Source organism: Delphinus delphis, chromosome 3 (assembly GCF_949987515.2).
Source record: "Delphinus delphis chromosome 3, mDelDel1.2, whole genome shotgun sequence".
Lineage (NCBI taxonomy): Eukaryota > Metazoa > Chordata > Mammalia > Artiodactyla > Delphinidae > Delphinus > Delphinus delphis.
In genome coordinates, this window is record NC_082685.1 from 56087221 (window position 1) to 56102025 (window position 14805).

At 45.1% G+C, this 14805-nt stretch overlaps 2 protein-coding genes across 5 annotated transcripts; both read right to left on the reverse strand.

Annotated features, from left to right (window-relative positions):
• Positions 1-605: 605 nt before the first annotated feature.
• On the reverse strand, positions 606-6254 carry ZMAT2 (zinc finger matrin-type 2). The gene is made up of 6 exons (XM_060008696.1): positions 6150-6254; positions 5726-5819; positions 4385-4508; positions 3067-3140; positions 2480-2625; positions 606-1820 (listed from the first exon to the last, which is right to left on the reverse strand). The coding sequence occupies exons 1-6, from the start codon at positions 6165-6167 to the stop codon at positions 1677-1679; spliced, it is 600 nt and encodes a 199-aa protein (XP_059864679.1). The 5' UTR covers positions 6168-6254; the 3' UTR covers positions 606-1676.
• A 747-nt stretch (positions 6255-7001) lies between these two features.
• On the reverse strand, positions 7002-14717 carry HARS2 (histidyl-tRNA synthetase 2, mitochondrial). Of its 4 annotated transcripts, none has more exons than XM_060008692.1 (13): positions 14441-14717; positions 13158-13232; positions 12636-12755; positions 12431-12526; positions 11616-11741; positions 11403-11510; positions 11045-11143; positions 10631-10724; positions 10176-10303; positions 9841-10083; positions 9567-9683; positions 8242-8388; positions 7002-7826 (listed from the first exon to the last, which is right to left on the reverse strand). In XM_060008692.1, exons 1-13 carry the CDS (start codon positions 14657-14659, stop codon positions 7767-7769), a joined length of 1632 nt encoding a protein of 543 aa, XP_059864675.1. In that variant the 5' UTR covers positions 14660-14717; the 3' UTR covers positions 7002-7766. The 4 variants fall into 4 exon arrangements, with proteins under 4 accessions (XP_059864675.1, XP_059864676.1, XP_059864677.1 ...); XM_060008693.1 differs by having other exon boundaries at positions 13158-13311; positions 14441-14652; XM_060008694.1 differs by lacking the exon at positions 13158-13232.
• Positions 14718-14805: the final 88 nt, after the last annotated feature.

Below are 14805 nucleotides of genomic sequence, written 5' to 3' on the forward strand. Positions count from 1 at the left end.
CTAGATAAGGCAGAAAATGTCAACAAGCCATATGGTAGCAGCCTTGTTAGCCCAAGCAGAGCCCACTTTTCAAGGAACAGAAGCAACTAAAGTTTTACACAATTCACCTGTTTGAAGCTTGTGTAACTACCATTTGTTTTTTTACTTTAAGGAACTGACTTTTTTTTCCATCTGCATCCCTAGGGCCTAGCACAGTACCTGATGTAGGGAACATCAAAGTTGTTTTTGCTTTAGTTAGCCAGTCTGTACCATCTAATTCTCAAGTTAGACCCAACTTGAGGCAAGGCAGCTTCTCAATAGTTCTCAGTGGGGCTAGGTGGGGGAGGAATTATGCCCTGCCCCCCTCCAGGAACACAGACATCTTTCATTGTCATAACTTGGGGAGAAGGTGCTATTGGCAACTAGTGAGTAGAGGCTAGAGATTCTCTAGACACCCTACAATGCACAAGGGAGCCTCCACAACAAAGAATTACCCAGCCCAAAATGTCAACACTGCAAACACCGAGTAACCCTGTGCCTAGCCTAACTGCAGAGAGTTAGGAAAACACTAAGTTTTCAACCCTGAGCTCTGCTGTTCCAGAAACAGAAGATCAAAGGAGGCTAAAATTACAGGAAAAGTTATATTCAAACTCCTCCAGACACAGATCACATCAGAGTAAAGTATAATTCGTGTTGAAGGCACCTAGAAAAAAAGTGACAGGGCTCAAATGAAGGGAGAAGAATAAGTATGGGGAAGAAAAAACAATACACAGGGAAGAATATGGGATGTTCCCACCAAATGTGAAATAGGCCCAGTCAATGCTATTTATTATACATGTTGAACAGCCTCTGAGACCCAAGGGCTCCCATATGAGGTTTTCTCCTTTTTCTTTTTTGCATCAAACAGGTTCTTCCAAGAGCCTGCTTACAAGGAAGACAAAAACAGAGTAATCCTCAATAAAATGAAACAAATAGGAAAAGCTGAACAGTTTACATATGAAGAACAAAGGTTAAAAAACTCACCAGACAAAAACCACACCAAACACTCATCCCATTTAATTTCCTGTTACATGCTCTGAGGAAGCTGAGAACACCAGGCCCCAAGGCAGCAATGCTCCTGAGGCTCTAGCTTAGGCTCCCTCTATGTGACAGTTTCATGCACACGCACCCGCACATACCAATGACCCAGGCAGAAGTACACATGCATGCACAGGTGGCCGGAGAACCACGGGGCGGGACTGGGGGAGAATGGCAAAAGGAGGGGCCAGGCAAGGATATGCTATCAACTGGAAACTGGGGACCCAGAGAACCCTTCTGCTGTAGGCTAAGCAAGAGTAAAAATTAAAACAAAGGCAGAACACAGGGTAAATGTAGGATGCTCAGATGAGATGGACAGATGAAGAGGGAAAGATGCAAGGGGAGTTTCCGGAAAGCAGCCTCAGAAGAGGTGGTTTTTCTTTATTGGGAACTCAGATAATCAGACGTCCTCTGTCTCCAGTGAAATACTGAGGCTGAAGGAACATGCCACAGCACATTCCTTTGCATCCTGTGCTCTCTCCCAAGGTAGAGGGAAACCACAAACACCCACCCTCTAGCCCTCCCCACTGCCACTCTTAAGGACTTTCCCCAGTACCTCCCAAAAGATGACGCCCACACACACAAAGTTAGGCCTGGCAAAAAGCCAAGCATAAAAAGCCTCAGTAACTCTTCTTGGTGGAACCAAAGCCAGAGAAGCCCATCACAGCTGCCATCTCATCATCCTCCTCAAATGTCAAGTCCTCCTCAGCCCTCCTTTTCTTCTCCTTCTGTTTCTCTTTCTTGTAGGCTTTGGCCTTTTCCTCCTAGAAGGGAAATCACTCAGAATCAGTTCAGACTCGTGAGCCAAATGTTGAAAGAGATAGGTGAGCTTCCTTTCTATCTTTAGAATAAAATAATTAAAGACAAGTAAAATTTCAAGAGCAGAGGAAAAGCCACAGTAAAGATCATAAGGGACAAGAAAGAGAAGTTTTAGCCTGTGGAAAGCATTTCTCAATCCTACATCCCAGTTCATCTCTAGTTCTTAACAAGGTGATGGGAGTAAAGCCACATAATAGGAACTAACATTCTGGGGCATAGAGTACAAGCCAGGAACTGGTCTAAGTGCTTTATGTGTATTATATACTAAGATCTTGAATATGAGGAAACAGAGGCACAAAGAGGTTATATAACTTATCCAAGATTCACAGCCAGTATGTGAAGGAAACAGAACTCTGACCCAGTCAGCCTGGTTCCACGGGCCTGCTGGGGACTAGGTGCATTTAATTAATCACTCCTGTAGTTTAAAAAAAAAAAAAAAAAAGTATGGCCCAGAGAGTCCAGAAAAAAAGGATAGGTTTAGAGCCATTTCCTTCAGATTATGAGAGTCCCAAACAAGGGCAATAAATGTCCCCCTTAATGTACAGAAATGCAGGAGATACAACTCTCCTCTGGGGATGGAAGTGGAATGAGGAAGAGAGCCTACCTCTTCTCTGAGTTCCTTCATCCTTTCCTCAAAATCATAATCCTTCTGCTTCTCTTCCATCTTCTTCTTGTTGACTTCAAAACGTTTCTTCACCTGATCCAAAGTGGAACGTTCCACACGCATAGACATGCCCAGGTTTCGCTGATCTGGGTAGGGTCAACAGTGAAGAACGTAAGGTTGTTAAGACATCCTAAGTCCCTCAAAAAGTCTTTTCCTGACATTAAAAAAAAAACAGACTCATAAAACACACAGTAAAAATAATTAGGGCTAAAAAAAATTTCCCTGGCAGCAGCCCCAGATAACAAGATATACGCAGCTTTCAATTACCCTTACTGAGCAGATGCACACCAGTAGGGACAGCTGGGCCCTGGAGAAGACCATGGTCTGGGCTTGTTGACAGCTTAGAACAGATACTCACCTCATGGACCCCAGAAACATTAAATAATGAAGTAAAGAATGACCTATGCTGAAGCAACTAGAGAATTCCCCAGACACTGAAAAAGAGGCCCAATAGTAACTACCCTTTCCCGCACCCCACCTCCAAAACTCAAATCCAGCCCCAATCACAAACTACCTCCAAGTCTTACGTTTCTTTCCATTAATGTGATCCAGGAAGTTGATGGAGTCTTTCACCACACAGTCACAGACATTGCAATAGTATCTAGAAAACAGAAAGAAATAGCACTATGGTCACATCTGGTTGTAAGGATTTTATCGTTTTCAACCAAAAAACTCATTATTTTTAGGTAAAATTTCTTTTTAGAAGCAGCATTCTCATTTCCACAAAGCCTTGGCTCTTGGAAGAGTGTGGCTGCCAACTTCCAAGATGGCCCCCACAATGATCCCACACTCCTGGTATTCCTACCCTATATAGGCCCTTCCCAATTTGCACAAGCGTTAGTCTGTGTGATCAATAGAATGTATCAAAGGTGATTCTATGTCACTTCCAAGATTAGGTTATAAAAAAACATGGATTCTGTCTTAGTCTGTTCACGAGGATCACGTGCCCTGGGGAAGTCACTTGCTTTGTTGTGAGCAGCACTATGGAGCGGCCCATGGAGCATAGAACTGAGGCCTCCAAACCACAGCCACGTGACAGAGCTTGGAAGCAGATCCTCCAGCCCCACTTATACCTCAGATGAATGCAGACGCAGCAGACACCTTGATGACAGCTTTGTGAGAGACACTGAGCCAGAACCACCTAGGTAAACCTTTCCCAGGTTACTTCCCCACAGATACTGTGAGCTATCCATTGTTTTATGCTGCTAAATACTGGGTTAATGTATTAATTTAAATAGCAATAGATAACTAACACAAAGAGGAAGGACAACAGTGGATTTACTCAGAGAAGCAGCTCAGAAAAGTGTCACTCATTGTTATCTGTGTTATGCTCCTGCTGGAAAACCTAACTGGACAGAGAGGTAGTGGTGAGCAAAAAGATGAAGAGTTCTTGTGGGACCCTTCTTCCTAAAGGTTATAGCCTTGGTCTAGGAGGAAGGTGCACAACCAGGAAATCCATAACAGCTACAACCTTTGCAGCCAGTCTGGAACCTCAACCCCCTTTATTCACCATCAACAGCTCCTGGGCTCCATTCTAGCTTCACCTAATTTCTCCCCTAGAAATCTCCTCAGTAGTCCTTTTGTTCATTTCTTCCTCTGGCAGGAGAACAAATAATCCCTTTTAAGATATTAAGAAGTAGTTACAGTGCTAATATGAAGACGCCTACAGAGTGACCCCTCTTAGAGACACTATTATGTTAACTTGAGACCTTGGAGGACAATGGATGGAATTACAGGAAACAAGGTTGTTATTCTAAGGCCAGGTACCCTGCTCAACACTTCCTAAAACCAACGCAGTTTATTAGACTTACTCCTGGCTGCAGAGAAAGATGAAAAGCCACTCACCCTCCCATCTCAGACTGTGGGGTGGTCTTGGTAATGACGATTGTCTTCCCAAGTTTGGATTCCAGGTCCACCTTGTAGTCCCTATGCCGGAGAAGCTCTCGCTTGACTGGCTGCACTGGTTTTCCTGAAATATAATGGGGAAGGAAGTCCCTTCATTATTAGAGTTCCTTAACCAGAAAGGAAAAGAAACGCGTGAAATCCAAAATCCTGAGGTTTACTTTCATGTCTTTTTGAAACCTGAAGCAAGGGACACAACAGTCACTTCTAGCAGCAGCTAAGGAGAAGCTCAACACAGAAAAAATGACAAGCAATCCCTAACTCTCTACATCTTTCCTCCACTTCCAATCCAACGAGTCTAAAAGCAATGTGTTTTTTGTTGTTGTTGTTTTTGCGATATGCGGGCCTGTCACTGTTGTGGCCTCTCCCGTTGCGGAGCACAAGGTCCGGACGCGCAGGCTCAGCGGCCATGGCTCACGGGCCCAGCCGCTCCGCGGCATGTGGGATCCTCCCAGACCGGGGCACGAACCCGTGTCCCCTGCATTGGCAGGCGGACTCTCAACCACTGCGCCACCAGGGAAGCCCCTAAAAGCAATATTTTTTATTCATTAATTAACTGAATTGAAGGGAGGAGCTCTGAATTTTCACAAAAAGCAACCTTTTAAAAGAAGAGTAAGACCACTCAATAGTGCTTTCAAACAGATATCCCAAGCATAAAACAGAAAGGAATCTTCTGAGAGCTGGGAAAACTTTTAAAGGGGACCAACATTTAGGAAATATCTGTTATATGTCAAGTACTATTGTACAAGTTACATAAAAACCAAAAGTTAGATTATGCAACGTGGTGTAGAAGTAAAGCAGAAGAAAAATGTACAGTTTGAAAACAGATAAGAAAATAAGACGTTTCTTTTTATACAGTGGAATCTCTAGGAGAGAAGCACCAACTCCCTGACATAGTATAACGCACAGAGAACAGCACTAAGCGCTAGGTTAAACAATACCATGTTCCCTGCTGCTCTTCAAAAGCAATAATACAAAGCAGCAAAATACTCCTTCTCCTGTCACTAGTAAGGATCCCACTCTCTTCTCTGTACTTGAGGAAAGTACAAAATGAGCCAAACAAAGGTAAGGCAAGGAAGCAGAATCACAGAGCTGGAAAGCACCTCAAAAGCACTTCAGTCCATCTCCTCGCTCTCATACCTGAAGAAACTGAGGACCAGGGAGGCAATGCTCTGCCAAAGGTTACACAAGAAATGAGGACAGCGCATTTCAACTCCCCACCCACTCTCCAACCATTGCATCGCCTCTATAATACACTTAGCATTTGATGGAGAAGGCACCCACCATCCTTCTTTTCTCTCTCTTCCGTGAGCCTCTTCTCGGCGAGCTTCTCATATTCATCTTTGTCCCACTTTCGGCGAAAGTCCAAGTTTTTTGTCTGGGGGGAGGAAAAAGCGCTTGAGATTCGTCGCTAATCGTGTCCGACTCCTGGAAAAACGGAAGCGCGTCCTCGCTGCCAAGGCGGCCCCGGGACCTGGGGAAAGCGAAGCCTCTCCGGACAGCACCAGGAGGCTGAGGTTGCCTCAGGACCCCAACCAGAGCCCTCCCCGATTCCGCTGACCCTGTGCCAGGGCCTTACGAAGAAGCTCTTGAACTGGGGCCATTAGATTGCGAGGAGGTGTCGGGAAGTCAATCGGGTGCAGAATACTCGGCGCCGAGAAGCCACCCCCGACCCCCCACCCCCAGCCTCCTCACACACAACACCTACCCCACTGCCCGACGCCATCTTCACTTCGAAGTGAATGGGAAGCCGGAAAATGCCGTAAAAAGCGGCCTTGAGCCGTAAAGCAAGCTTGCCTCCAATAAGCTTAGACTCTCGTGTTCTAAACGAGCTAAGCACTGGAGAGCTTCTAAAACAGGATTGTCGGCCCCGCCCCCGCGCCAAAGAAATAGCGCATGCGCAAGGAAAGTTTGAAGCAACACGGAAGTAAGGGCGCCTGGAAACGTTTTTGCCGTGGCTTTCAAAACAAGCGTAGATTCAACTTGTCTTTTTAACCAAAGAGGAAAATGAGATTCGGATCAGTGCTCTCTGATCTAATCTAATCAACCTGCGTGCACTGCCAAGAATTTCCAAACCTTCTTTAAGGCTGAAGCGCCGTTATAGGGGCTCTAGATGCACTAAAAATATGGCCCCAAGAGCGCTGAACTGTTTGTAAAGGCTGCAGCCTTTCCAACGCACATATGCAAAGCGCTTTTTGCGGCTTGTCTCTTTATCTTGAAGCAATGCTATCAAACTTTGGTTAACTCATTTTTCCTTCAGCTGAGAAACAGTCATTCAATCTATAGTGCACAGTTTAATCAACATGATGGGACTTGGGAAGGTCGGTCATCAACAACACTCTAGGGTGAAGAACTCTAGCAGATATCTCACTATACATTGATTTAGTGACGTGATTGTATCTCCAAGTTGGGGGGAAGGGGAACTGTGGCTGCTCCCTTCACTGAATACAGAAACATCACCCCAGGGAGGTTACTCCTAGCTCACAGAATCCTCCAGTGTACACTCAAGCGTTTTCCATGGCCTATGCAAACCAATCCCTTGGTAACAAATTATCCAAACTACTATATTTAATATTTTATTTAATGTATTATACAACCACTTCTAGAACAGGCACCTCCATGGCAGGACATGGAAGTCAGAGCAGTGATTCTGGCACAGGTAATGGTCTCCAAAATCTCAAAAGATCAGATCTCAATCTTGTCAGGTCACTTATTAAGTTCAACATTCAAGATTATTAAACAGACAGCCTCACCCTGCTATTATTAACAATGGATGGGCTAGAGAGATGCCACATCAATATGGGCACTGCTATGCCCTTGGGATAGCATCTCTGTCCTCAAACAAAACAGAAGACAGTCATTGCCCAACTCTTTGCTGTCTCCCAAAAACTACCTGGACAGGCCAAGGGCAGGTTATGGACAAACTTCCCAGAAACTGGCTCAGAAGCCAGAGCAGAAGGCTAAGTATTTGACTTTTGATCTCAATGGTCAGAATCCTCTCAACCTGAGGTGACTTTCCCAGAGATTTGCTCATAGCAACCATCTCAGCACCTGTTGGCAGCACTCAGTGGCATTTCAAACCTGCCATCTGCCTCGGATGTTAGAGCATGTCTCTGTCACGTACCAGCCATCTGCGCCCATGCAGAATAGCTGCTCACACTAGCCCAGGAGTCCTCAGGGCCTTCTACAGTTCTGCACCCAGGAAGGATGAAGGATGCAGAGGCACTTGTCACCCATCCTGGCCAGCAGTTATGAAGTCCCTCAGGAAGTCAGTCCTAGATGAAACCTTTTCTACAAAGAGCAGCAGATGGCATTCAGGCAAGGATCAAGACTCAGACAGTCGCTTCTGAATTTCAGCCACAAGATTTTCCCGTGTAATGGCCACCTGAAACATAACAGAACTCTCATGTGACAAACTAGAGAGTGATACTAGTTCCTTAGCCACTACTTTTCTGGATTCATTTAACCGTGCAACTGCTCCCACTACTATGCAACCAGTAGGGAGGAGTATGTGCTTCAACCTGACCTGGAGAATGTATGCCCTCAAGACTAAAGGGATTCAAACACCTGATCTATGTCTATTTTGTTGATGAGTCTTGAAATACCCATAGAGATTTCGTTTGTCCTTTTGCCCACCCAACCAATCATCGGCTATAATGGTTGCCTAGGGTGGGTGCTCATTCATCTCTATCACGATTAACCCTGGAGATATTTTCTCAGCCAAAAGATATATATTTCTTAAAGGATCTAAGAAAAGTAGAAACACTTGGTCCCTCCTATTTCTGCCTGCCCCCACTCACCTCCTCCCTGTTGGCCACTGAACGGAGCTTGATGACCCCTTCCTTCAGTTCTTGCTCACCAATAATGACCACCAGTGGGATGCCCGTGTTCTCACAGTAGTGCAGTTGAGTTAGTAGTTTAGGGTTGTTCTTATACATCAGCTCTGCCTGAAAAGGGTGAAGAAAGAATAGGGGACTTAGGGACTTCCCTGGTGGCACAGTGGTTAAGAATCCGCCTGCCAATGCAGGGGACATGGGTTCGAGCCCTGGTCCGGAAAGATCCCACATGCCGCGGAGCAACTAAGCTCATGCGCCACAACTACTGATCCTGCACTCTAGAGCCCGTGAGCCACAACTACTGAGCCCATGTACCACAACTACTTACTGAAGCCCGCACGCCTAGAGCCTGTGCTCCGCAACAAGAGAAGCCACCGCAATGAGAAGCCCACGCACCGCAAAGTAGCCCCCACTCGCCGCAACTAGAGAAAGCCTGCGCGCAGCAACGAAGACCCAATGCAGCCAAAAAATAATTAATTAATTTTCAAAAAAAGAATAGGGGACTTAGAAGTGACCATACCGAAGCAACCTAAGTGTCTATCAACGGATGAATGGATAAAGAAGATGTGGCACATATATACAATGGAATATTAGCCATAAAAAGAAACGAAATTGAGTTATTTGTGGTGAGGTAGATGGACCTAGAGATTGTCATACAGAGTGAAGTATGTCAGAAAGAGAAAAATAAATACCGTATGCTAACACATATATATGGAATCTAAAAAAGAAAAAAAAATGATTTTGAAGAACCTAGGGGCAGGAAAGGAATAAAGATGCAGACATAGAGAATGGACTTGAGGACACGGGTAGGGGGAAGGGTAAGCTGGGACAAAGTGAGAGAGTGGCATGGACTTATATATACTACCAAAAGTAAAATAGATAGCTAGTGGGAAGCAGCCACATAGCACAGGGAGATCAGCTCGGTGCTTTGCGTCCACCTAGAGGGGTGGGATAGGGAGGGTGGGAAGGAGACGCAAGAGGGAGGACATATGGGGATATATGTATGTGTATAGCTGGTTCATTTTGTTATAAAGCAGAAACTAACACACCATTGTAAAGCAATTATACTCCAATAAAGATGTTAAAAAAAAAAAAAGAAGTGACCATACCACTCAAACCCCAGAAGCAGGCATATCCAAATAAGTAAGTAGCTCACCCTCATACCCTATGAAGACACACTAGTGAAGACTAGAAAGATCTTGAGTTCCACCTTAGGCATAAGGTAGAAGTGGGCCTGGTGCATGAATTCCACATATAGCTAGATGTTTTGGATATTAGCTCCATTATACCTTGATCCCAGCATCCCAAAGCTCTGCAATTAGCTTCAGCCGTTCTTGGAGAAAGTTCTTCTGTGGTGTGGCCACAAACACTTGGGTCTCTGTGGTCCGTATCTTCTCACCAAAAGTCTAGTAAAAGAGAGAGAGAAGGTAAAACTAATAAAAACTTCCTTTGCACCAATAATTCAAAACAAAACAATCATCAGAAAAACAGTCCAACTGCACTTCCAGAAACATGAGAGTTTTTAAGGTCTGCAGCCCTACTCTAACCCTACCGAGGACCTACCTTCATCCTCTGCTCCACAATGGAGAAGATCCGCTCCACCCCAATGCTGAGCCCCACACATGGCACGTTGTGGCCTTTGGGGTCAAACATGCCCACCAGCCCATCATAGCGCCCACCAGCAGCCACACTGCCCACATTCAGTGGCTCCTCCTCAGCATGAGCTGGGGTCTGTAGCAGCACCGCTTCATAGATCACTCCTGTATAGTAGTCCAGGCCCCGAGCCAGGCTCAGGTCAAAGGAGATCTGTGGGAACAAGGTTATAGTCAGTCTTAGACAAGACTCAGGACCCTGAGAGCCCTAGACACAGCAGGAGGTGCACTCCCTACCCAGCTTACCTTTTCAGCAATTCCAAATAAAGTCAGATATTCAAATAGCAGCTTCAGGTCTCCCAAGCCCTCTAGGGCCTGCTTGTTCTGGGATAGTCTGGGATCCTGGAACATTTGTTGCACCAAGGACACCCCTCCTGGGGAGACATGTGGGGAGAAATAATGTCTGTGTTATACACCCAGATGTGTTTCATCCAAATTTATCCCTAATATGCTCCAGCTAGTCCTCCTCATTTTCTTTAAAAAAAAGATCCTGATCACATATGACTAGATTCTCCTCTTCTGCCTCCATCTTTGACACCTAAAGACATAACTGGTTACAGTAAGTAAAAAGGTTATTAAATTAAAACCAGGCTCTGGAACTTAGCACATTTATGAAAAGGAGCTGTTTCAGACGTAGAAGTTATACACTTATCACCCTCACTCTGGTTCTATCATGTACCTCTGAAAACACTGATTCTTACCATGACATTGGACGTAATCCCAAATTCGATCAGCTACTTCAGCAGCCAGTCCTTTCTTTGCCACCATCTCATGTCTCACATCTTTCCAAGACATCTGCACAAACACCCAAACATTAGCCTAGCCCCAAGATCCTTCTTTCTCTTTATGGAAAAGGACATCTCATTTCATTCATTATGTATGTCACGAGTAGCTAACACTCTACTCAGCAAAGTCAGAGGCAGCTTAGGAAATCCAGCCATAATCTCCACTGCACAGCAAAACTCAGGTCTCGTTTCAGAATGTCTCCTTACCTTCCTCCCAGAAATAGCTCACTTCCAGCCACCATCTCCTTATTTTCCTCTAAAGGTATATATAGATTTGAAGGCAGGGCAGAAACTCTTATAGGATCTACTAAAGCATGTCTTCTTTGTTACCTTGTCTAGTTTGTCTACCGAGGAGCAGATGGCATGGAACTTGCTTTCAGGAACACCACAGACAGCAAATATCCCATCCAAAATCCGCCGGTCATTGACCTGTGAACTCAATGGAAGTGACCCAAGTGGTTTATGAATGACCTCTCCCTCAAAACAATGGCAGTCCCTACTTGCCTGACTCATAAAAGGGATAGTAAGGAAATTCCACAGGGTGACTATATAGATATAGATATAAAATGCAACACCTGTACTAAGAAAGTCCTAGAGCTACAGGCTTAATGGCTGGGGTCACCTATGTTTTCAAACAGCATTAGGCCAAATCCAGACTTCTCCCCTCAGTCCTCAGCTCTGGCCTCACCTTAATGAGAAAATCCCCCAGCTGCAACCCACTAAGGATTTCACACATGATCTTCAAACACTCTGCATCAGGGATCATAGGGTCAAACTGACCAGCAATGTCAAAGTCCTACAGCAAAGAAAAAGACGGGCGAAAAAAAATTAGTGAGCAGCCAGTTCCTAGGTTGTGGTCCCCAGAACTATCAAACCACGCTGCCTCCATCAGGTCACTTACACACTGGCAGAACTCCCTGTAGCGGCCTTGGGCTATGGTTGGGCTCTCCCGACGCCACACCTTTCCAACATGATAGCGTTTCATCTTCTTCACTTTATTCATGGCCAGATAACGAGCAAAAGGGACCTCACATAAATAGGTTAAGGAGGAAGAATACTACATCCAGAGCTTAGCCCCAGTGGAAAGACATTAGGGAGGACTGAGCCTCTATCAACTGGATCTCATCCACTAGGATTAGAACAAGGACTTTCTCTGCCTCCTTTCCCACTATCACCAAGGCACAGCAATCAATAAACACTGAATAGTGTCAAATGAAGGAATCCCTGCAAGTCTGGTAGAAAGCAGGGGAAGCAGAGATAGAAATGATCCAAGAACTTCAAGTCTGGGCCATTCCCTCCCATTCATCAAGTCTCAACTGTCTCAGAAGAGTCAAGCTTCAGAACCTGGATTTGCCTACAACTTCTATATCAATGTTTCTTCAAGTGTTCAAGGACCACTTGCATCTTAATTATCCAGGTATCTATTTAAAATGCAGATTTCTGAACACCACTCCAGCTACAGAATTAAGAAAATCTGGGGCTAGAGGTCAAGAATCAGTATTTTTGCAAGCTTCCTCAAGGGAGTCTGACACACTATAAACTTAAATGACAGAGCTCCAGGCCAGGCTCTGCTGGCAGAATTGCCTTCTGGAAGAAACTTGAAGTAAAGGCTGCTGCCAATGAACCTATAGGGTCCCAGAGTCACTCCTGTCCCGTTATCAGAGAATGACCTCTGGGTTTGGAAAGAGGTAAGTCAGGCTGCCGTACTTAGGATACAGTAAGGTCATAGCGCAAGGACAATAGCTCTCCACCCTGATCCTTCAGATCATAGACGAGCCCAGAGTCCTCTCCATACTTCTCAGTAAGCATTTCCTGCAGGGATCAAACAGAAAGTGCCACGGTTAAAAGGAGGACTCCAGAACATAGGTTAGAAGCCCTTTGGGAAAGAAATGGGGTTCCTGCATTTTTTTTCTCCTCTTACCTTTAGCTCAAATGCCGGGGTATCCAACTCCTTTGCTCCATGACGTTTAAAGCAGCTAACAACCATATCAAGAATTTTCTCCCTCACGACCATCTGCTCGGGACTAAGATCTCTGGTGCCCTAGAAACCAAAAGGAGCCAGAGTGAAAACAAAGACAAAGACAAGTCCATTTAAGACAAAGAGTTAAACTATATCTATAATCTAAGGTCTGGAGTTGAAATCTCTTTGAGTTCAGACGACTATGAGCCCCACCCAGTATCTCAAGAATAGTGAAGAATTAGTGAAATAGTGAAAAATTAAAAATAGGGAATACCCTGGGGGTCCTGTGGTTAGGACTCTGCGCTTTTACTGCCAAGGGCCTGGGTTCAACCCCTGGTCGGGGAACTAAGATCCCGCAAGCCATGCGGCACAGCCAAAACAAACAAACAAACAAAAACAAAAACATTAAAAGTGGTCAGGAAGAGAAGCACAGGGCAGAACTCCAAGGCACTCTAACAGACAGGGTGGGGCAAAGGGCATTACCTTTGGGGTCTTGATAATAAAATTTGATTTCTCTTGATGTGGTTTCAGTTGGGTTGCTAATGCTGCCTCCGCAACCTGGCAGAAGAAATGTGAGATATGGCTCCTCTCAATACTGGCCAAACGTGTGGTATCTCTGGCCCTGTGTACCACCAACCTGAAAATATTTTTGGCCCTGAGCAACAGGAAGTCTGAACACTATCTAATCTATCCCAATCTCAGCCCACTTCCAAAAACCCAGTTGTATCTGCAACATATATGTAATACATATGGGATCAGATGTTTACCATACAAGCTTCCTCACTATAATTGGAGTTTTTAAAAGTATGAAAAACTTTAACCAGCAAAAAACAAGGAAGGCACAAAGCAACCCAAGACTACCACCACTAACCATATAGGAGTAGGGATTAGTAGGATCTCCAGTTCTCAGTTCCTACTCAAAGAGCAAAAACTAAGAATTGTTAATAAGGTAGTAATGGTCATTAGGTTTGGAGATAGAGAAAAAGTAACTGGAAGACAGAAGAGAAACAGCCCAAGAACACAGAACATGCCTGTGGAATGAAAAGGAATGGATTTCCTGATTGAAAAAAAAAAAAAAAGCCGGCTGGTAGGATGCTGTGACTGCAAATAACAAAAGATCTGAGCTCTGTTGTTCATGATAGCACAAAGCATCTACTAGGAACACAAAAGTGTCATTCCCAAGGTAAAACAGAATCTGTGATTTTGATTATCCCCAGCAGGCTGTATGCCCTTCCAGAAATATAGAGCGTGTAGTAGTTCATACTTTGGCAGATTCTGTGCTCCAAAGGACAGCAGTTGAAGCCCACAACCCCTCCTAAGAATCCATAATCTCTGAAAACTAAAAATTTTGAGGTAAATTCTAATGTGAACTCACTCTACTTATGGCCGTTAGTCATCTCACTTAGTGGGAATATTCATATATTTTGCTTAAAAAAATTTAAATGTGTTTGATCCCAAAAGGTTCAGATAAGGGACTGTGGACCTATATTAAAATGCTCCCTTACTATGTAGCCATAGATAAGTCATTTAACCTTGGAGCCTCCGTTTCTTCAACTGTAAAACGGAAATAATAACCCCAACATCTCAAGATTGCTATGATGATTAAATAACAAAGCATCCTAAAAGGCCTTAGCTCTGTGTCGGTACATGGTGGGCACTCAATAAAAAACCGACTGTTAATACTGCGGGAGTACAGGCCGCGAGTCTATGCTTTCAGACCTGGAGATCCTGCCCCGACAGACCAGAGCTATCTCAGTCTGGCTCACCTGGCTATGAGAATGGACTGCCCTGATGCATACAGCACCGGGCGGTCGCCGGAGCTGGCCAAACAGCACAGCCCAGGCCCTCCCATGTAGGAGTCCGAGCTGGGGCATCGTGCAGCAGGAGGCAGGATTTCCGGAACACGAGGCAAAGGACCTAGGAAAGAGGCAGATAGGACCCCAGGAAGGGTATAGGGCGCTGTAGAGGCGAAGCCGGAGCACCATAGAAGAGGTGAGCGTTTCTACACCTCCTGAATTCCGGAGGGTTGCTCCAGCCCTCTCAGGCTCCCGCCCAGTTCCCGCACTTCCGGTAGGAGCCGGAAGTGATTGTTGTACTGAGTGGTGGCTTTCTAGGCGTGCGGGCCCTCGAC